General features: G+C 41.4%; 1 protein-coding gene across 1 annotated transcript in view; it reads right to left on the bottom strand.

Moving 5' to 3' along the window:
* Positions 1-23,663, bottom strand: part of slc22a15 (solute carrier family 22 member 15) — a 49,707-nt gene that overhangs the window by 6,510 nt on the left and 19,534 nt on the right. Inside the window, exons 6-11 of the mRNA XM_052027630.1 lie at positions 22,392-22,613; positions 19,933-20,073; positions 15,999-16,084; positions 12,071-12,191; positions 11,256-11,328; positions 6,692-6,860 (exon numbers count right to left, since the gene is read on the bottom strand). Of these exons, the coding sequence (XP_051883590.1) occupies positions 6,692-6,860; positions 11,256-11,328; positions 12,071-12,191; positions 15,999-16,084; positions 19,933-20,073; positions 22,392-22,613 (812 nt within the window). The remainder of the gene's footprint in view (positions 1-6,691; positions 6,861-11,255; positions 11,329-12,070; positions 12,192-15,998; positions 16,085-19,932; positions 20,074-22,391; positions 22,614-23,663) is intronic.

The raw sequence follows: 23,663 nt of genomic DNA, 5'->3' as shown, positions 1-23,663 counted from the left end.
AGTCTGTCCATGTACAATGAATCCTGACCACATATAGGGACACCAACTGTCCTGAAGACTATGTTTGAAATAATTCTTTCAACTAAGGCTTCCATGTGGTCCAATATGTTAAATGTCTAATTTATTTAACCTGCCAGAAGCAAAATGAATTTGATGTTCTGCTGTTGCATAAAAGTACATGAAATTCAGGGTCATAACTTTTTAAGAATTCAATTAAATTCTTTTAAAAAATTGAAGAATCAAACATGTACCAAATTCATTTTTTCAGTTACTAAACAATTAACCTGTGCACATCAGAATTCTTTGGGGGGGGGGGGGGGCAGGCAGAGATTAAACAGCAGGAGAATAGGAGACAGAGAGAGCTGAGGAAAAAGTGACTGTGGGAAAGTAGGAGTTGTATAGGTCCAAGAATGTATAAGAGAGTCATGCTATGATGTCAAATGACTCCAGGTTAGTGATCCATTTTCCATTCTTTAAACCAGGGCAATGCTGTAAACAGAAAGCTGGGAGAATATAAATACAATTCAATAACTACCTCAAAATACATAAAGCCAGATAAATGACATTTTAAAAAGAGTGAACTGAAACTTTATATTAAAAATATGAAATGTGCTTTGATAGGAATGGCAGTGCATATGGTGTGTCATAATTACATCATTTGGGAGTTTGTGGAGACCTGTGTAATTCTAAACATCACATCTGTAGTAACTGTGAGCATCTTGAGAAAGTCTGCCTCGGAGTTGCTGAGATGAACACTATGAACACTACCTTTTTGCACTATTTATTTTTGTAACTTATAAATTTTTATGCCTTTGCACTGTACTGCTACCGCAGAACAACGAATTTTACATTGTAAGTCAGTGATAATAAATTTGATTCTGATTCTGAAGTTTTTGTTGCAATGCCTCAGAGAGGGGAAGAGACAGCTTGATCTAGGAGACTGTCACTCTTAGGTATTTAGTGGTTTAGATCTGATTAATGGTTAGAGGCAAGAGAATGGAACTGCAAGTCAGGTGGGGACAGGTACCCAGGATACAGAACACTCAGCTTCTCATAGAATTGAACAGCATGGCAACAGACCATCTTTGGTCTTACAAGTCCAAAATGACCGTCAAACACTCATTTACCCTAAACTCATTTTGCTCTCCCATGTGATTCTACCACTCACCTACAATCTAGGGACAATTTACAGTGGCCAATTAACCTACCAACTCGTACATGTTTGAGATGGAGAGAAAATGGGAGTACCTCATGCTTGCAGGGAGAATATGCAAACTCCACACAGACGGCACTGGAAGTCAGGACTGAACCCAGGCTGCTGGAGCTGTGAAGCAGCAGATCTACCAGCTGCACCACTGTACTGTGCAATAAACCCACTAACACCCACAGCTACATCGACTACACCTCCCCCCACCCAGCCTCTTGCAAGGATGCAATCATTTTCACTCGGTTTCTCCATTTCTACTGCATCTGTTCTCAAGATGAGACTTTCCATTCCAGACATCTGAAATGTCCTCCTTTTTCAGGAAAGGTGGCTTCCCCTCTACTGTGGTTGATGGAGTCTTCACTCCCACTTCCGCCATTTCCTGGACCTCTCTCACCCAGCCCTCAGAGAGAACAGAGTTCCCCGGTCCTCACCTTTCGCCTTACCAGCCTCCACGTCATCCTCATCATTTCCGCCAGCTGCAACGTGATCCCACCACCAGTCAGAAATTTCTGCTGGGACCAGTCTCTCCATAGGAGATGCAACACTTGCCCCTTCACCACCATCCAGGGACCTAAGCAGCCCTTCCAGGCGAGGCAGAGATTCATGTACACATCCTCCAACTTCATCTACTGCATTTGGTGCTCTCAACGTGGCCTCCTCTACATCAGTGAGACCACGCGACCTGCGCTCTGTCCTCAATAGCCGGCTTGACCTCCTGGTTGGTTGTCATTTCAACTTCCCTCCCCATTCCCACACTCACCTGTCCGTCCTTGGCCTTCTCCACTGCCAGGGTGAGGCCTAATGCAAACTAGAAGAACAACACCTCATACTCCACCTGGGTAGTCTACAACCCGACAGTATGAACACTGAGTTTTTCAATTTCAGGTAACCTGCACCCTCTGTGTTCCTTTCTCTCTCCCTCTGATCTTTGCAGGTACTCTCACCCCCTTTTCCAACCCCCTTTCCCTGCTACCCAGTTTCATTCCCCTCCCCTAACTGGCTCCATCTGTCTATCATCCCTCCTTTATCTAGTTCCACATCACCTTCCAGCATCTTGTGGCTCCACTCTTCACCTTCAGTCTCTGTCTCTACTTCTACCCTCCCGTCCTGCAACCTGGCTCCACCTGCCCCCTTCTTTAGCTCTCCTTATCTGTCTTTACCTATCACCCACCAGCCACTGTCACCTAACTACACCCCTCCCCCTGCTCCACCTGACTCCATCTGCCCATCATCCCTCTCCTCACCTGGTTTCATCTATTGCCCGCCATCTGCTGCGTCACCCGTCCCTCCCACTTCTTTATAGCGACTACTTCCTCTAGTCTTTCAGTCCTGATGCAGGGTCTTGACCCAAAACGTCAACCATTCCTCCACCTCCATAGATGCTGCCTGATCTGCTGAGTTCCTCCAGCAATTTGTTTTTTGCTGGATTTTGATTTACAAAACAGGTTCATTGAATAGGTTTTCTAGAGGAGTTCACCATGAACCAACCAAGGTTAAGGCTATTTTATAACCTATTTTGAATATGAGGCAAGGTTATATTGAGAGATCATCTAGAAATGGGATTTGTAGCATGCTGGAATTTTTCAATGAGTTATAGTGCCTCACCCAATTCCAAAGCTAGAAACTTCAACTTACATAAACCGAATTACATAATACATATGGTCAGAAGACTAAATTAGTTTAAGAAATTAAAGGACATTTGGAAAATTCTAAACAACCATACACTGAAACATTAAAAACTCCATGGGAAAACTATTTTATCCATGGCTAACTAAAAAAGGTTAAGGATCGATTGAGAATAAAAGAGTCTTTCAAAGTTGCTAAGAATAGTAAACATGAGGATTGTGAGCTTTAAAATCTATCAAAGGACAATCAAAAAAATTAAAAGGTAAAAATGGAGACCAAATTAGCAAGTAAGATTTTTTTTAATTATAATTTTTTAACAAGATTATCGAAAAGGGAAGATCAAAGGTTAACGCAAATCTGTTTAAGAAGGATGCAAGAGAAATATCAAGGGGAAATAAGGAAATGGCTGCGATATTAAACAACTTTGTGTTTGTCTTCACAGCAGCCGACAATGAACAAAACAAAAATAGGGGGCTACCAAGGATCTAATAAAAATGAGCAGTTTCAAGTAACTAATACTACAGAAGTTATATTGGAGGAATTGGCAAATTTATGGGACCGAAAGCCTACAAATCCGCTGGACCAGACTGCCTACATCCTAATGTTCCAAAAAACACAATGAATGCATTAAACATGGGCATAAAATACCAAGTTTCTTTAACAGTCCTGATGACCTGAGAGGTAATAAACCATGATTAAGAAAGAAGAAGAGAAAAAAGGGAATCACAGATCATTTATATAAATGATTTGGCTGTGAATGCACAAGGTTTGATCAGTAACTTTGCGGATTACAAGAAATTAGGAGGTGTTGTTGATAGTGAAGAAGGTTATCGTAGATTACAGGGGGATCTTGATCAGTTAGGGAAGTGGGCCAAGGAGTGGCAAATGGATTTCAATACAGATAAGTGTGCAGCGATGCATTTTGGAAAGTTAAACCAGCGCAGGACTTATACTAAGAATGGTAGGGCACTAGGGAGTGTAATGGAACAGAGGGACCTAGGAGTACAAGTGCATAGTTCCTTGAAAGTGGCACCACAGGTAGACAGGATGGTGAAAGAGGAGTTTAGCATGCTTGCCTTCATCAGTCAGGGCAATGAGTATAGGAGTTGGGATATTATGCTGCAGTTGTATAAGTCGTTGGTGAGGCTGCACTTGGAGTACTGTGTACAATTTTGGTCACCCTGTTATGGGAGAGATGAGGTTAAACTGGAAAGAGTGCGGAAAAGATTTACAAGGATGTTGCCAGGACGAGAGGGCCTGAGTTATAGGGAGAGGTTGGGCAGGCTAGGTCTTTATTCCTTGGAAAGTAGGAGAATGAGGGGTGACATTATAGAAATGTTTAACATTATGAGAGGCATAGATAAGGTGGATGGTAAAAGTCTTTTCTCCAGGGTAGGGGAGTCCAAAACTAGGGGGCATAGATTTAGGGTGAGAGGGGAAAGATTTAAAAGGGACCTGAGGGGTAACTTTAGTATACAATAGTATCACTTAAGAAGCTCTTGGATAGGTACATGAAGAGCTGGGGCTTAAGGGGGAAATGAGCCAAACACAGGAAATTGGCACTAGCTGGGTGGACAGCGTGGTCGGCATGGACTCATTGGGCCACAGGGCCTGTATCCGTGCTGAATTGCTCTATGACTCTATGATCAGTTAACCTAACATCAATTGTTGGAAAACACTGTAATTATTTAATAAAGTTATAATTGGGCACATAGAAGATTGTAATGAGGGAAAGATTTACGAAAAGAAAATTGTGTTTTATAGTTTTAATTGAATTTTTTCAAGGATGTATTTGGTAGGGTAGCTAAAGGTGGACAACTCAAAGAATCATACAGAGATACAGAACGTGAAGAGGTCCTTCAGCTCACCGAATCAACCACCCTTTTACACTAATCTTATATTAATCCCGTATTTTATTCTCCCCACAGTCGCATCAACTCCCTCCAGATATACACTCACCTACACTGTACAGGCAATTACCAGTAGTTAAATAACCTACCAACTCACACGTCCTCAGGATGTGGGAGGAAGCCCCTGCAGCGACAAGGAGAACGTGTAAACTCCACATAGACAACGCACCCAAGGTCAGGATTGAACCCGGATTTCTGTTGCTGTGAGGCAATGGCTCCACTAGCTGCACCACTGTGTCAGCCCAGTGGATGTAGTACAGCTGGATCTTTAAACAACATCTGATAAGGCACCATGAATGGCAACTAAACAAGAGTCCACAAGATTCTCAATCTATAATAATATAATTATCTATAATTATATATTAAAAAGTATAGAGCAATGGTTAACTGACTGAAAACAGAGAACAAGAATAAATGTTCTTGTTGCCAGGCTGTTATTAATGAATTGCTGGGCCTCAGCTGTTTACTATTTTTATTAATGACTTAGATAGAAGGAACCAGTGTAACGTATCCACATTTACAGAAGAAACAAAGCTAGGTCTTCAAGCGACTTCTGAGGATGATGTGACATGCTTGCAAAGGGATATAGTCAGCAAATTGGTGGCAGATGTGGGGGTAATAGAGACATGGAGTTACACAACACAGAAACAGGCCCTTCAGCCTAACTCGTCCATGCCGAGCAAGGTGCCTTCTTGAGCTACTCCCACTTGCCTGTGTTTGTTCCATATCCCTCTAAACCATGTGTCTGTCTAAATGTCTTTTAAATATTGTAACTGAACCCGCCTCTACCACTTCCTCTGGCAAATGTAGACAATGCCCTGTCTCCAATCCTCTGACAATAATGTAGACAAATACAAGATAATTCTGTGTGGTAGAAAGAATGGAAAAAAATATTTTTAAATGGTGAGAAACTAGCAAATATTGGTACATAGAGCGGTCTGTGTTTACACAAGACAGAGAAAATTAACAGCAGGTCAAATAGTTAGGAAGACAAATGATACATGAGCCTTTGTTGCAAAGGGGTTAAAGTACAGGGGTAAGGAAATATTTGTTGCAATTGAATAGGGCTTTGATTAGACTCTACCTCAAGTGCCAAGTGGAATTCTGGTTTCCATGTAGCAGGAAAAATGCAGCCAAAGTAGTATAGATTCATTAAAATTATTCTATGAATGATGGGAATTTTGTACAAGTACATACGTACTGAGTAGGATGTACTTAAGCTGTTGAGGTTTAGTTGACCTTTTTGATGTACGCATTACAAAAGGGATTGACAGGATAACACAGAGAAGCTGTTTCCTCTGGCTAGGGAGTCTTAAAACTAGAGATATAAAATCAGAAAAGGGGCGGACTATTTATGGCTGAGAAGAAACTTGTTCACTTATGAATCTTCAGAATTCTTTACACTGTGAATGCTCTGCCACTGAATATATTTGAAGCTGAGATTGATAGGGATAACGAGGACTGCACTGGAAAGTGGACACGGTAGAGAATCGGTCATGCTTTTATTGAACCTCTGGGCCGGCTCACGGAAACTTATGGTCCAACACTGATCATATTTCTTAAGTTCTAATCCTTACATTTAGAAGATCCATGGAGTGTCTATGCAGCTAAAAGCACAAACTAACCTGGTGCAATTAATGGAAACTCGTCACAGCGATTCATTTGATCCGCAGCAGAGTCCCAGTCTTGTGCATTGGGTCAATTTCCAGCGTACGGTTTTTTAAAAGCACAAGAAGCTGCATAAAATTAATCCATGTGAACGTAACTGGAACTTAAAATTGTACAATCTTCCCTACTGATGTGAATGATTTTGGGCAAACTGTGTGAGAAGACACTCTACCCCACTGGATTGAAAAAAACTATAAATTATAGATTGGATCCAGAAGATAGAACTGAAACTTGCACTTCATCTGAAATTGACAGAGAAAATAACAATAAAAATGTACACTTGCTTTTTTCCTTCTGTCTTCAAGCCTCAGGTAGTCTGGAGAGTGAAGGTCTTCTATGGACTCTGCAATTTGTTTATTCAAGGTTTCCGGGAGAAGGAGCCCCAGGAATCCTCCTGACATTCCAGCAATCCCAAAGACAATAAATGGCATAGATGGATTCAAAGATTTCTGCAAATTAAGAATACTCACCTCAGTATACAATTGAATGCATTGTGTTAAGGAAGACAGATATAGCAATAACTTCAATTTACATAGGCATTTGTGTGCAGTAAAAAATCCCAAGGCATTTCACAGGAGCGTTGACAAACAAAAAAATAACACCGAGCTCAGTTAAGATGATATTAAACCAGATATAATTAAAATAACACACTCAAGGTCACAGGTGCTGTAACACTGTTTACTAAATTACTTTGTGCCACATTTATATAGAAAACAATTCTGACACCACTGCTTTTAAAGTGACATTCCTCAAATGGTGGAAGAGTTATAAAGCAACAATGAGTTATTAGATCAAAGATCTTCCAAAGTGAATTAAACCAGAGATGACAGAGCAATATTATTTCCCTGCATGAGTAAAACTCGGTAATGATTACAGGAAGCAAAAATGGGTGAACTAGAGGCAACACCAGGAACCAGTTCTGATTGGACGTCTGAGACAAGTCTACAAAAAATTGACCTGGGATCAGAGATTGCAGTATTTAATGTATTTAATGACAGAAAAGGAAAACGTGAGGAGAAGCTAGAGTTATTAATGATTACATATGGCAGCAGAAAAAAGTAACAGAGCCATCAAGGGAACATTTGCTTTTGGAACTAGTGATGGGGAATGAACTGAAGCAATTAAGAGAAGCAGAAGTAGGTGGACATCTTGGCAACAGTGTCTGTACCATAAGGCAGTTTAAGCTATTAATTGAGAATGAAATGAGCATTATAATGATTAGGGTAACAGATTGGAGAATAGCTTATTTTGAGGATATGAGTTCACTGAGTAAACAAGCGGTAAGAGTAAACATGACCAGGAAGAAAACAAAAAGCTTACAAGTCAATCCAGAACACAAGTGGCAAGGCAATTGGGACCTAGTAGAAAGTTGGGAGGGAAATGGAATCACAGCCAGCAAAAAGGGAGAAGTAATAAATAAGTTTCTTGCTTCAGTATTTACTAGGGGAACAGACCAGATGGATGTGACAATGGAAGGTTTGTTATGAAATTATGCAACTACATTTAAAATTACGAGAAGAACTATGAACTAATCAGATTCAAAGAGCATAAATCCCCTCATCTGGGTGATTTACATCTGCAAATTTTAAAAGAAACTAGGGAAGAGATTACATATTTTAATAACAACTTGTTAGGAAATGATGTAGTGTCAGAACATGATACCTATATGTTAGAAGGCAAACAGAACATGCCCAGGGCACTCCAGACCAGTCAACTCAACATCAGTCGTAGGAAAGAAAATGGAATTGCTGTTAAAAGAGAAGATAGAAAAACATGTAGAAACCAAAAGATATCAGAGTAGAAATGGGTAATGCAGTAGAAGTAATATATTTCCTTTGATAAGGTAATACATAATAAACTAAAGAATAAAGTAAGAATCCATGTAGCTTGGACAAAGCAAATGAATGGATAGCTGGCTAACTGCAAGACATAAGGGAGACAGTAGGGGCACAGGGTGGCTATTCAGAGCACAGAATTTGGGAAATGGAATCTTGCAAGAATCATTGCTGGGACCCCTGATGCTCATACTTTCTTATGACATAGAAGGAGGCCATTTGACCCATTGAGTGTCTGCCAACTCTTAGAGCATTCCTATCAATACATTCCCCCACTTATTTCACTTGCCCATCAATTCTACCCTGATTCTCCTGCACTAGGGGTAATTTACAGATGACAAATAACCTACCAACCAGTGTGTCTTTGGAAATTATTTTTAAAAATTAAACGCCCTTTGGTTGATCTGTCACCCTTAAAGTTTTCACATGATTTACATCGAGGGAAAGGCTTGCTAAAAAGTGGAATGGCGGCCACAGAGTGAAGTTCTGAATATGCTGCTATCACTAAAATGAGATGTAGATATTGATACTAAGGAAGACTATAACTAATTAAACAAAACAGTAACAAACACGAAGAATGGACATGCAATTGGCAAATGAACTTTAACATCATTTAGTGAGTGATAATTATATTTTGGAAAGGGAAATAAGAATCTCAACGGGAACAAGCAGCACGGAATTTGAGAGTACACCGGAACAAAACACTGTAAGTGGTGCAAAGGGTAATAAGGCCTTACGATGCAAACACCAGCATCACTTTCCAGAATTGAAAAGTCGAGTTTGCTACACCATACTTGGTTACCACATTATGTAAAGGACAAAGAGAGGGCAAAAAAAATTTACATGGAAGGCACAAAAGATTGCCCCTATCAGTGATGAATGAACAGGATGGGTTTCATTTCTCCTGAAAGCAGAAAACTGAGAAGAAACCTTAGAGAGCTCTTTAAAAATGCAAAAAGATTTGACAGAGTAGATGAAAAAAGCATTGCACTTGTGGGGAAAGACAAAACTGGAATTATAGCATCGTACAGCACAGAAGCAGGCCTTTCAGCCACCAACCCCATGCCAGCCCCAATGCCTATCGATGTTAATCCCATTTGACTGCATTAGGCCGTATTCCTCTACACCTTTCCAATCCAAGTACCTGTCCAAATGCCTTTTAAATGTTGTAATAGTATCTGCCTCCACCACCACATATAACCACCACCCTCTGTGTGAAAAAACTACCCCTCAGATCTCCTTTAAATGTCACCCCTCTCATCTTGCCTATGCCCTACAGTTCCAGACTCTCCTGCCCTGGGAAAAAGACTCTACCCTATCCACACCAAACTCTATAAGGTCACCCCTCAGCATCCTACATTCTAGTGAGAATAAATCCAGTCCATCCAATCTCTCCTTATAGCTACAGCCTTCCATTCCAGGCAACACCCTGGTGAATCTCTTCTGTTCTCTCTGTACTGTTACCATATCCTTCCTGTAGTGTGGTGACTAGAACTGTACACAATACTCCAAATGCACTCTAACCAATGTTTTGTACAGCTGCAACATGATATGTCAACTCTTATACTCAATGCCTCTGCCTATGAAGGCAAACATACCAAATGCCTTCTTCACTACCCTATCCACCTCTGTCGCCACTTTCAGTGATCAATGGACTTACATCCCAAGATCCCACTGTGCACCAATGCTCCTAAGGTCTTTACCATTTACTCTATATGTCTCATCAGAATTTGACTTCGCCAAGTGCATTACCTCACGACAGGCCATTAAAATAATAGTGGCCAAAAAATTAAATAGAGAATTCAAAATAAGCTACCCAACCAGTATGTGGTGAGAATGTGAAACTTGTTGGCACTGTGGAGTTAATAATAGATGGATTCAAGGAATGAATAGATAAGCATACTGGAGAGAAGAGACTAGAAGGTTATAGTGAGCGAGGAGGAAGGATAGGAGAACACACAAGTACAAGATAAACAATGGCAGGAACTGGCTTGGCCAAATGCCTTGTTACTGTGCTGCTTATTCAATGTAGTTACAGGTCCTCCACAGCTTATGAACGCCCAACTTATGAACATATGAGCGAGTGTTTGGGAGACCAGCAGGATGGTTTTGCCAGTTGCTGTGGGGCTGCAGATATCTTCTGCCGCGTGGGAACTTGGTTCACCGCCGCATTTCTGACTTGCAAACTGTCCAGGTTACAAACAATTCAGCCTGCCATAACCTGGGGAGGACCTGTATATGGTTCAGAGGCAGTTTCTACAGATGGCAATCTGAGTACTAAGAAAAAGCCTATATTCAATGATTTTTATTAAAGCTGTGAGTGGGAATTTGGTTGAGTAATAAGTACTCAGGGTTGGCTTGTGCAGTTTATCATGCTCTCCAAATTATTTGTGGGGATCTTAGAATTACACTCAACTGTTCTACCTGATTAACTGCAACATTTAATGTAAGACAAGTAACTTGTCCTGGCTTTAACAAATTTCAACTAAATTAGAACATTGCACCAGACAGTAACATTCCACAAAAGCTTCTGAAATCATATTGTGGCATAGGAGAATATGCATACAATGCATTTTTAAGATATTCTTTGCTACTTCAACAATCATATAATCACAAAATCTTGCAGCAGGAGGCAGCCATTCACCCATCATGTTCCTTTGAAAGAGTGATAATAATTAGTCCCACTCTATTATTTTTCCCCATTACTCTGCAATGTTTTTGCTGTTTTACATGCAAAGGCATTATACTCCAGATCACAAATAACAGAGTATAAAAATTCTCTCACTTCTCTTTTGCCAATTAACTGCATCTCTTTTTGGCACTGATCTTCTTGCCAATGGAAACTCTCCATGTATTTGACATTGTTCCCAAAGTACAGTGCCCCAAATTGGATACAGTATTTCAGCTGGGGCTTATTCACTTTTATGTTAAATGAATTACTTACACCCAAGTATAACGGAAATGTGCAAAGGCAACTTACATAATAAAAAAAATGAGAATAAGACTAACCAGTGATGGTACGAAAGGAGCCAGAATTCCACCGACCCTGCATGACATTGAACAAATTCCCAATCCAGCATTTCTGTATCAAAACAAAAACTGCATCAGTTCACTGCAGGCTGAAACATTGAGATGTACAAAATAGTTAATCACCTGGTAGGGTGTGTTGTTCTGTCCATTTTCCCATTCCTAATGGCAACATATCAGGTTTCAAAGCCTTGTTAATATTCTGATCAGAAATTCATGTTTCAAACTAAGCACAAATACTTACAGTGACTCATATTCCAGATAACTGGACCTGAAGCTCCATGTGGGACTTAAATCCCTTTCTCCCCAACCAAGTACTAAATTATAAATAGGATTCACTGGTACTTCAAATGAGAATGCCCTTCTCCTCATGGTTCCCTCTTCAACCACTAGAAGTATATGACATGCCTAAGGATATTAAGCAAATAAAAACAGAAGCAGAAGTAGGCTACCTGACCCTTCAAGTCTGCTCTGCCATTGATTAAAATCATAGCTGATCTTCTATCTAAGCGCTATTTTCCAGATTAAAAATTCAACATGACCAAATGGAGTCAACATGAACTTCATAACCAACATCGATCGGTGATTAAGTCATTATCTCATTAGTGCTTGTGGGTGGTTTTGTGTGCAAATTGGCTGCCATGTTTCCTACACTGCAAGTGACTTCAGAAGTGGCTATGAAGCACTTTGGAAAGCCAGAAGTTGTGTGTGAAAGGACTTGCATAAATGCATGTCTTTTAGGTTGCTAAGGAAAACATGCTTGACTTGTGTAATCACCAAGAATGAAAAGTACTAACCTGATCACAGTGGGATACAGTTCTGCAGTAAAAACATAAGCAATGTTAAAGGCAGCACTGACAGCCAACTTTCCACACAGAGCTAATGAAGTGACGTCCACCAAGAATCCCATGTCAAAGTCTGGTCAGAAAAATAAAAACAGTTTGTCTTTAGGTATGGGTCAAATGGAGGTAGCTCACTAATCAATAATGATCACACAGAATGTCGGAACAGGATCAAGGGACTAGATGTCCCAATGTGACAACATGCACAAAACAATTACATTTATCTTCCAGTGGATTAAATGAGAATAAACCCTTGTACCTGCTCCATCATTCAATAAGATTATGGCTGATCTTCTAACTTTCTGCCCTGACTCCCTCATTCATTTTCCCACCATCTAACAATCTATTGTTCTTAGTCTTAGGCTCACAACCCACTGAGAAAAGACATATCCCCACATTTCAGTTCTAATTAATAATCTTGTTGTAAAGGTCCCAAAGAAAAAGTGACTCTCATATGGTAGAATTTTGTATTAAGTTTGAAAGTGATACAATTCAATTTGAAACTAGTGTTTTCAATCTAAAAGGAAATTATGAACGATCAAGGGGAAGGCTGACTTGGGAATCTACATTAAAGGGTATGGATAAGCAATAGCTAGAATTTAAACAAATAATACATGATTTGCAAAATATATACATTCCTTTTAAGCACAAAAACAACAGAAAAAGTGATCCAACCAAGGAATACAGGAAAAATTAGATAGTTTTAAATCAGGAGAAGAGGCCAGAGTTGCCAGAAAAAAAGCAGCAAGCTTGAGGATTGGGAATGTTTTAGAATTCAACAAAGGATAATCCCACAAATTGATAAAGAAAAGGAAAATAGAATATGAGAGTATACTAACGAGAAATGTAAAAACAAATTGGAAGAGCTTCTATAGTTATGCAGAAAAGAAAAAACTTTGCAAAGTAAATGTGGATTCCTTACAGACAAATGAGAGAATTTATAATGAGTAACAAGGAAATGGTAGAGGAATTAAACAAATACTGTACTTTGTGTTTGTCCTGACGGGAAGAAAACAAAAAAAAACAAAAAATGTGGGAGAACCAATGGTCTATGCAAATAAGGAAGTAAAACAAACTAGTATGAGCAGAGAAATACCATTAGATAAGTTAGTGAATGTTGATTGATTGGCACCTGCTTAGTACTAAAGGTTTAGACGGGGCAGAGTTTGTTAAGTGTGTACAGGACAGATTCCTGTCACAATATGTTGACAGACCAACTAGAGGGAATACCATATTAGATCTAGTATTAGGTAATGAACTGGGTCAGGTGACAGATCTCTCAGTGGGTGAGCATTTGGGGGACAGTGACCACCGCTCCCTAACCTTTAGCATTGCCATGGACAAGGATAGGAGCAAAGAGGACAGGAAGATATTTAATTGGGGAAGGGCAAATTATGAGGCTATAAGGCTAGAACTTGCAAGTGTAATTTGGGATGACATTTTTGAAGGGAAATGTACCATGGAGATGTGGTCATTGTTCAGGGATCTCTTGCAGGATGTTAGGGATAAATTTGTCCTGGTGAGGCAAAGAAGGAATGGCAGGGTGAAGGAACCATGGTGACAAGAGAGGTGGAACAACTAGTTAAGAAGAAGAAGGCAGCATACATAACATTAAGAAGCAAGATCAGATAGGTCTCTTGAGGAATACAGGGTAGCAAGGAAGGAACTTAAGAAGGGGCTGAGGAGAGCAAGAAGGGGACATGAAAAGGCCTTAGCGAGTGGGGTTAAGGAAAATCCCAAGGCTTTTTTCACTTACGTGAAGAGCAGAAGGATGACGAGAGTAAAGGTAGGACCGATAAGAGACAGGTGGGAAGATGTGCCTGGAAGCTGCGAAAGTGGGTGAGGTCCTCAATGAATATTTCTCTTCAGTATTCACCAAGGAGAGGGGCCTTGATGACGCTGAGGACAGTGTTGGTAAGGTTAATGTTCTACAGCATGTAGATATCAAGAGAGAGGATGTGTTGGAGCTGTTAGAAAATATTAGGACAGATAAGTCCCTGGGGCCTGACGGAATATTCCCCAGGCTGCTCCGCGAGGCGAGGAAGGAGATTGCTGAACCGTTGGCTGGGATCTTTGAGTTCTCGTTGTCCACGGGAATGGTACCGGAGGATTGGAGGGTGGCAAATGTTGTCCCCTTATTCAAAAAAGGTAGTAGGGATAGTCCAGGGAATTATAGACCAGTAAGCCTTACGTCTATGGTGGGCAAGCTGTTGGAAAGGATTCTTAGAGATAGGATCTATGGGCATTTAGAGAATCATGGTCTGATCAGGGACAGCTAGCATGGCTTTTATGAAGGGCAGATCATGTCTCACAAGCCTGAGGGGGTTCTTTGAGAGGTGACCAGGCAGATTGATGATGGTAGTGCAGTAGATATGGTCTACATGGATTTTAGTAAGGCATTTGACAAAGTTCCACATGGTAGGCTTCTTCAGAAGGTCAGAGGGCATGGGATCCAGGGAAGCTTGGCCGTGTGGATTCAGAATTGGCTTGCCTGTAGAAAGCAGAGGGTTGTGGTGGAGGAAGTGCATTCACAAGATCTGTTCTGGGACCTTTACTTTTCGTGATTTTTATTAATGACTTGGACGAGGGGGGTAGAAGGGTGGGTTGGCAAGTTTGCAGACGACACAAAGGTTGGTGGTGTTGTGGATAGTGTGGAGGATTGTCGAAGATTGCAGAGGGACATTGATAGGATTGCAGAGCTGGGCCTGAGAAGTGGCAGATGGGGTTCAATCCTGAGAAGTGTGAGGTGGTACACTTTGGAAGGACAAACTCCAAGGCGGAGTACAAAGTCAATGGCAGGATTCTGGGGAGTGTGGAGGAGCAGAGGGATCTGGGGGTTCATATCCACAGATCCCTGAAAGTTGCCTCACAGGTGGATAGGGTAGTTAAGAAAGCTTATGGGATGTTAACATTCATAAGTCGTGGAATCAAGTTTAAGAGCTGCGAGGTAATGATGCAGCTCTACAAAACTCTGGTTAGACCACAGAGTACTGTGTCCAGTTCTGGTCGCCTCATTATAGTAAGAATGTGGAAGAGCTGGAAAGGGTGCAGAGGAGATTTGCTAGGATGCTGCCTGGTTTAGAGAATATGCATTATGAGGAGAGACTAAGGGAGCTAGGGCTTTACTCTTTGGAGAGAAGGAGGATGAGAGGAGACATGATAGCGGTATACAAAATATTAAGAGGAATAGATAAACAGCCAGCGCCTCTTTCCCAGGACACCAGTGCTCAATGCAAGAGGGCATGGCTTTAAAGTAATGGATGGGAAGTTCAAGGGAGATATCAGAGGGAGGTTTTTTACCCAGAGAGTGGGTGGGGCATGCAATGTGCTGCCTGGGGTGGTGGTGGAGGCAGGTACATTGGTCAAATTCAAGAAATTGTTAGATAATCATATGGAGGAATTTAAAATAGAGGGATATGTGGGAGGAAGGGGTTAGATAGTCTTAGGCGAGGTTTCAAGGTCGGCACAACATTGTGGGCCAAAGGGCCTGTATTGTGCTGTGAAATTCTATGATTTTATGAAAACTGATAAATTTCAAGGACATAATGATCTATATCTAGAATTTTGAAAGAGGTGGCTATGCAGGTAGTAGTCACCCTGGTTATCATCTTACAAAATTCTACAGATTCTGGAATGGTTCCTGCACATTGGAGGACAACAGAAACAACACCAGTGCTTAAGAAAGGAGAGAGAGAGAGAGAGAGAATGGGGAATTACTGACTTGAGTGAGTGGGTAACAACATGGCAAAGCACCATCATCATAGGATACAGAAAATCAAATCTGCTGATAATAGCCATAAATGAATCTAAAACTGACCTTATTATATTTTATTACAGACAGCATTAGACCACTGAGAATCGAAACTGTGAAAAGGCTTCTTACCTTGTTTCCCAGGCAAGAATATGGTGCTTATACATGCAACCCCTGCAAACAGCAGGAATGCCGTCATTGTCTTACGCCTCCCTGACCTTGGTAGTGGGTAAAGGAAGGAGGTGGGAGAGAAGTGGGGGGGGGGGGGGGGGGGAGGGAAAAAAGAGAGAGAGGGAGAGAGGGAGGTAGACAGGGAGAGAGTGGAATTATTCTGTGTTACATTGAAACAACCCATCAAATCACATGAAGAGACTTCTGATGTAGAAAATATACAAGTTGGAACAACATGAAAAATCACTCAAACTAAAAGCATTCTTATGTAACCCAGTCATAAGTGATACAAATCAATTTGCAACTGGTACAATCATACAATTGTTTCAAGTCATACAATAGAATATAACAGAAAAACAACATTTGTCTGATTCTACAATCAACCACCTTAACACAGTTAAAATCCACCAGCTTGATTGGCAGTGTTGTCACCCAAGTTCTGATTTCTGATGAATGGTCATTGACATGAAACTCTCATTTCTCCCTACAGATGCTACCTGATCTGTTGAGTAATTCCAGCATTTTCTGTTATTATTTCAGCTGGAACTGGGTTGAAAAAAACTCTTCCTCTGATCCTCTCTAAACCTCTTGCCCCTTCCCTAAGATCTGCATCTTCTGGTTTTAGATACTTCGGCTATGGAGAAAAGTCTGTGATGATCTATGTCCCTCATCAAGTCACCCCTCAGTTTTAGAGGAACTCAGCAGGCCAGGCAGCATCATAGTGTTTTTGCTGCTTGGCCTGCTGAGTTCCTCCAGCATCCTAATGTTTTTCATCTAGATTCCAGCATCTGCAGTCCTTTGTTTCTCACCCCTCAGTCTTCTCCACTCCAAGGAGAACAAACACAGCCTATCCAGTCTCTCATCAGAGCTGAAATGTTACATCTCAAGCAACATCCTGGCCAATCTTCTCTGCATCCTCTCCAATGTAATCACATCCTTATTATAGTGCGGCAAACAGAACTATACACAATACTTCAGTTGTGGCCTAACTAATGTTTTATAGCTGTACCCTAACCTCCCTGTACCTGTATTCTATGCCCAACTAATGAGGTATTCTGTATGCCTTCTTAACCACCTTATCTACCTGTGTTGCCATGTTAAAGGATGCTTGAACTTTTACACTTAGGACCCTCTGTTCTACAAACCTCCCTGGGGCCTAAGCATTCATTGTGTATGTCCTAGTCTTAATAGTCTTTGAAAAATACATCACTTCACACTTAGAATCATAGAGTACTACAGCACAGACATAGGCCCTTCAGTCCATCTAGTTCATGCTGACCTGATCTTCTGCCGAGTACCATCTACCTGCATCCAGACCATATCCCTCCAAACCCCTCCCATCCATGTACCTATCCAAACCTCTCTTAAATGTTACAATTGAACCCCCATCTACCACTTCTGCTGGCAGCTCGTTCCACACTCGCACCACCCTCTGAGTGAAGTTTCCCCTCAGATTCCCCTTATTTATTTCACCTTTCAACCTAAACCTATGTCCTCTAGTTCTAGTCTCACCCAACCTGAGGGGAAAACGATTAAATTCCATCCCTATTGTTCTGTCCATCTCACCAACTGACCAATATCATCCTGTCACCTAAGGCTACCCACCTCACTATCAGCACCATCGTCAACTTTCATGTCATCTGCCAACTTACTAATCATAGCTCCTACACTCACATCCAAATGTACATAACGAATACCAAGAGTCCCAGTACCAATACCTGTGGTACACCACTGATCTAATCACAAAAACAACTCTCCACCATCAGCTTCAGCCTCCACTTAACAAACCAATTTTGGATCCAATTTGCCCCTGTGGGACCTTGTCAAAGGCCTTACTAAGGTCCATGTAGATGACATCAACCACAATGCCCTCATCAATACACTTTGTTACCTCTTTGAAAAATTCAATAAAATTGGTTAGACATGATCTACCCTTAACAAACCTATGCTGACAATCCTTGATTAATCCCAGGATTAGTGCTGGCTAAGCAAACTCATTAGAATGAAGTTGTCACGAGTTTCCAGGAGGCAGCACAGTGAGAATTGTTTATCTTGCAATTAATAACTACTTGAACCTTGGGAGAGTAGAAGCCCTTTCTATTCATAGTTGGCCATTTGAGTGCAGCCTGAATCTTAATAGGTCAGCAATATTGCTAGATTCACATGCATGTCAAAGTACATGAAGATGTTTTCCCTTGAGTACAGATCATCAGTGATCTCCCTTTTGCTGCAGTAAGCAATACTTGTGATATGCTGCACAGATCCTGCAGTGAGGTTTGGAACTGAACTCCGATGGCTCCCATTGTTAGTGAATTCACCCTTTAAATGGCATTCTGATGGAGAACACATGTGGGTTGCAGACCTGCATTTCAGAGACTGACAAATGATGGTCATTTTCTGGATCAGTGAGTTCCAATTCCTAACCACAGCTCCGGAAAATAGCATTGCACGATGACTGAAATCATAAGGAGCATGTCTGAAGCAGGGAAAATGTCAGACACAGTGGCACAGATCCCCACAAGATATGCAATGTAGGATTCTGAAATAAAACAGTGCTATGTGATGCTATGTCTAAAACTCAAGAACTTAGAATGGACATTCCAATTAACAAGCGTTCAACTTATGTGGAAATGATAAAGAACAGACAAAAGACGTACATTATTTTTTTCATTTGAATGCAACCAACAAAACAACTGAGTGGCTTGCATGCCATTTAGAGGCTGGTTAAGAGTAACATACATGGGAGAACCTGGAGTTATCTCGGCCAACTTGGGCAAGGGTGGCAGATTTATACCTGAAAGACGTCATAGAGTTATAGAGACATACAGCATGGAAACTGGCCCTTCTGCCTAACTTGTTCATGCCAATTTGTCTAATTGAGCTAGTCCCATTTCCCTATGTTTGTCCCATATCCCTCTAAGTCTTTCCTATCCATGCACCTGTCTAAATGTCTTTTAAACACTGTCATTGTACCCACCTCCACCACTTCTTCTGCCAGCTTGTTCCATATACCCACCACCCTCTGTGTGAAAAAATTACCACTCAGATCCCTTTTAAATCATTCCTCTATTGTCTTAAACCTGTGCCCCCGGTTTTAGAGTCCCCTAACCTGGGAAAAAGACTGTGAACATTCACCTTATCGATGACCCTCAGGATTTTATGACCCTCTGTACGTTCACCTCTCAGCCTCCTATGCTCCAGAAAAAAAAGTCCCAGTCTATCCAGTCTCTCCTTGTAACTCAGGCCCTCCAGTCCTGGTAGCAACCCCATTAATCTTTTCTGCACTCTTTCCAGCTTAATAACATCTTCCTATACCCAAGTGACCAGAACTGCACACAATATTCAAGTGCGGTCTCACTAATGTCTTGGAAAGCTGTAACATGATGCCCCAACTCTTGTACGGAAGAGTCAGGATGTCAGAGGAACAAATGGGTTTTTACGACAATCTGGTAGTTTTATGTCACCACTAATAGTGCTGGCTTTCATTGCAAATTTATTTAATTACTTTAACTTTCCAAATTCCATGGTAGATTAATGTCTTTGGATCAGGTCCAGAGCTTTTGATATAGATTCGACAACTTATCCACTAGGTTACCATGTGCATACTGCATGAAGGATCTCACAAGACAAGTCCCAAACACCCCTCAAAAACAAATATCATTTTACTATTGTGATTGCATCACCTTTAAAATAGCATGCCAAAACCTAGCCGAACAAGAAACAAGGCTGTATAGATACACTGGACTTTTCTTTCCCCATCTGAAGTCTGTAAACAACAGACACCTGCTCAGGCCGTAGAAGTTCTGCTCTGTTGTTGAATATATACCAATTCATAACATCCAACATGCATCAAAAGCCACAACTAGTCAATACAGGTGGGTAGTTTGATTCTTACCAGGATTTATCAATGAAGTAAAGGCACAAGGGGAATGCTGGCAATTCCACAAGACCATACATGGCAATGTTCAAGTAGCGGTTGCCTTTCAGTTCACCTGCATTCAACGTCAGGCCATAATACACAAGACTGCAAACATACCTAGAATGAACAGACAGACAATGAAATTCTGTACAAAAAAGCTTCCCAAAATCTTCTAATACTGTTAGCAGCAAAACAGATTGAGAAAGGTGTAAGAGGAAGGGAGAACAATGAGGGGGCTAGAGAGGGCAGGGGTTCTGAGGTTGGAAGAGGCTGGGGTCCAGACAGTTGAGTGGGTCCTGGAGTGAAGGGGAGAGGAAGAGGAGAGAATAGGCAAGGCTGAAGGTTCAGAAGGTCTGAAGAAGTGTAGGTTGAGGTAGTATACATGGGCTTTAGCAAGGTTTTTGACAAGGTATCACACAGTAGGCTGATCTAGAAAGTTAAGGTGCTTGGGGTCCAAAGTGTTTTGGGAAACTGGATCCAAAATTGAGACAGAGGAAGAGTGTTTTTCTGACTGGAAGTCTGTAACCAGTGGTATCACAAAGGGATTGGTGATGGGACTTTTGTTGTTCGTCAAATATGTAAATGACTTGGATAAAAATGTCTGTGATCTGATAAGTAAGTTTGCTGATGACACAAAGATCGGTGGAGTTGTAGACAGCGGGATGGTTGCCTAAGGATACAAAAGGACATAGATCAGCTGGAAAGTTGGGTGGAGAGATGGAATTTAGCCCAGGTAGAGCATGAGGTCATACATATTGGGTCATCTAATACTGGCTGGACATGGAAAGGACCTTAGAAACTTTGACATACAGAGGGACCTTGGAGATCATGTTCATAGCTCCCTGAAAATGGCGACACAGGTGGAAAGGGTAGTGAAGAAGGTGTTTACCTTCATAGCCGCGATAATGAGTACAAGAGTGAGGACATCATGTTGCAGTTGTACAAGACATTGGTTAGGCTACACTTGGAATATTGTGTGCAGTTCTATAGAAGGGATGTGGGAGCGCTAAAAAGAGGGCAGGAGAGATTCACCAGGATGATGCCTAGGCTGGGATTGTTCTCACTGGAGTGCAAGAAGCTAAGGGATGACCTTATAGAGGTTTATAAAATTATAAGGGGTATAGATAGTCATAGTTGTTTTTCAATGCTAGGAGAGTCTGAGGGGCAAGTTTCTCACACAGAGAGTAGTGGGCATATGGAACAAACTGGCAGAGCAGGTGGTAGAGGACGGTACTATCACAGCATTTAAAAAGCATTTAAAAGCATTTGGATTGGTGCAGGGATGGGAAAGGAATAGAGGGATATGAGCCAAATGCAGGAAAATGAGGTTAGTGTAGATAGGCATCTCAGTCGGCATGGATGAGTCGGGCTGGAGGGCCTGTTTCCATACTGTACGACTTCTAATGAGTTGAGGGTCCAGGATGGGAACTGGGAGGGAGAGGAGACAGGGGAAGAGGGGATAAATAACTAGGGAAGTGAAAGATGACTAGCACTCCAGGAGAGGTAGGAGATGGTGGCAGTCCCAGGGCAGGGCAGAAAAGGTGGGCAAGGGGGGCACAAGAGGGAGGGGTGGCCAGGTATTTAGAAGGGCAGAAAAGGTGAAGGATGTGGTGGGGGACAGAGAGAAAGGACAAGAGGAGCACCACGAAGTGAGGGACATTGGGAGGGGGGAGGGAATGGGTCGGAAAAAATAAGGTAATGGAGGGAGAAGGTTAACGAGACAGGATTGGAAGGATGAGAGCAAGAGGTTGGGAGCAAGTGGAGCAAAAGATTAGCTGATGGAAGGGTATGGGAGGAAACAACAGAGGTTCCAGGATAGATGCCAGGTATGGTGGTAGCCATGAAAGGGAGGTGGGGTGGAATACCAGAAAGGTGTCAGGATGAGGCCAGGAATGGTGTGGGGAGTGGATAGAAAGGGGGCATGGGATGTGTGATGAGGAAAAGGTTTCCTTACAGGCTCTCCTTAAACACAGACTACTGTCAATCCTTTTGCCCTTTCCCTGCCAAAGAAGCAAAAGCAGTGCCGTAATATGGGATAGAAGAGGCACAAAGCAGCCTAAAATTAGACAGTAGACAGGAAAGGAGACTTTGTTACAGAATGGATGAACCAAATGTGATGTTTCTTCCATTGGTTACAGAGGTCCAGTACAGTGTGGTTCAATTTACTCACAAGTCATACTGGATTTAAGTTTGAAACTACTGTTAAAGTATGAGGTGATACCTCATTTTGCATTCAGTAAAGATTACCTAGATTCAGTGCAACCAAATTTCCTCCATTTTTTTTATTAATATACAAGTGCGCTGCAGTCTGATGATCTGAAAAACAGTAGATCATGATACTTTGGTGCCTGAAGCCTTTAAGACGTGCTTCAGATCCACCTGACCACACAACAATCTGCAAATCTCTGCACAATGTTCTTTTTATGATCACTTACCACACATACATCAAGATGACACTTCTCCAGCGTAATATAGGATGTCTCACCAGCTCCATAAATCCATGAGCAGGTCGACCAATTTTCTTTGTTCCTGCACAGGGTTTTAGTTGAATGAAAATGTTCTCATTGCCATTCCTGTGTGCAATATTTTGCAGCACCTCCTCTGCTTCCTCGGTCCTCCCCTGAGAGTACAACCACCGTGGTGATTCTGGAATTGTTCTGCGTCAGAAAGTTGACACCATTAAATTCAACTCAGACCACTGAATTACGAGTTACTTAATGGAACTTTAATCAGTTTCTGCCCTATTTACTGTCTGCTCGACCCTTGCTCCCTTTTGAGATTTCAACACTTCATTAGTGACAATAATTGGTTTTCTATTGATAGAAACACATGCAAGAAGAGCATTAAACAAAGGCAGTGTTAATCAGACTGATTATATAATATTACATAATTTACGGACATAACAGACACTTGGCTAAGCTGGTCTTTGTTGGTGTTTATGCTCCGCGTGATCTGTAAGCAACTTCCATATCCTTGGTGGAAAAGCTTTTTCTGGACCTCATCCCTGATTCCATTTCCATGGGAACTAACCTCTTTCTGTCTATCCTATCAACTTCTTGAATATCCTCATCACTTCAATCTGATCTTCTACACCCAAGGGAATAAAAGCAACTTGCTCCCGCAAGTTAACTTTAGTACCTTTCTGGTGAATCTGCACTGCATCTCCTCTGAGGCCTATGTCTTCCCTGAAGTCTGGTAACCTGAACCAAACAGAGCAACCCAGGTGGGGGGGTCATCAGGTTTTTATATTCTTTATTGGTCTTTGCAAAAGGTAAAGAGATTGGAGAGGAGGATGATCCCTAAAATGATCAAAGATGAGGTGAATCATGTTATGGCGAGATAAAGAAATATTACTATGAAAAAATTGCTTCAAATGTGGTATTTTTAATTCAATTCTTCCTGCTCGGAATTAAACTGCAACCTCAGTTCACCCCCAAATGTATGACATCAATAGACTTTTATCTCTTAACTGGTATACAAAAGCTTATTTTTATTTAATGCTTTTTTAAGTTTATTTTATTTTCATTTCTTGATAATCTCTGTGGTAAGTGTGAGTAGCAGATCCCCAAGCTTTCCCCTTAGGCACTCAGCTTTCACAACAATGACAGTTCATTACCCTGTTTCCCATTTACTTATTCACAATCCAATGAAGTGTAATTACTCTTTTGTCACAAGACCTTTTACTTCAGCATAAAAAACATTCCAGG

Source organism: Pristis pectinata, chromosome 12, assembly GCF_009764475.1.
Source record: "Pristis pectinata isolate sPriPec2 chromosome 12, sPriPec2.1.pri, whole genome shotgun sequence".
Classification (NCBI taxonomy): domain Eukaryota; kingdom Metazoa; phylum Chordata; class Chondrichthyes; order Rhinopristiformes; family Pristidae; genus Pristis; species Pristis pectinata.
The sequence above is the reverse complement of the archived record's forward strand: the minus strand, read 5'-3'. Positions and strand labels throughout refer to the sequence as shown.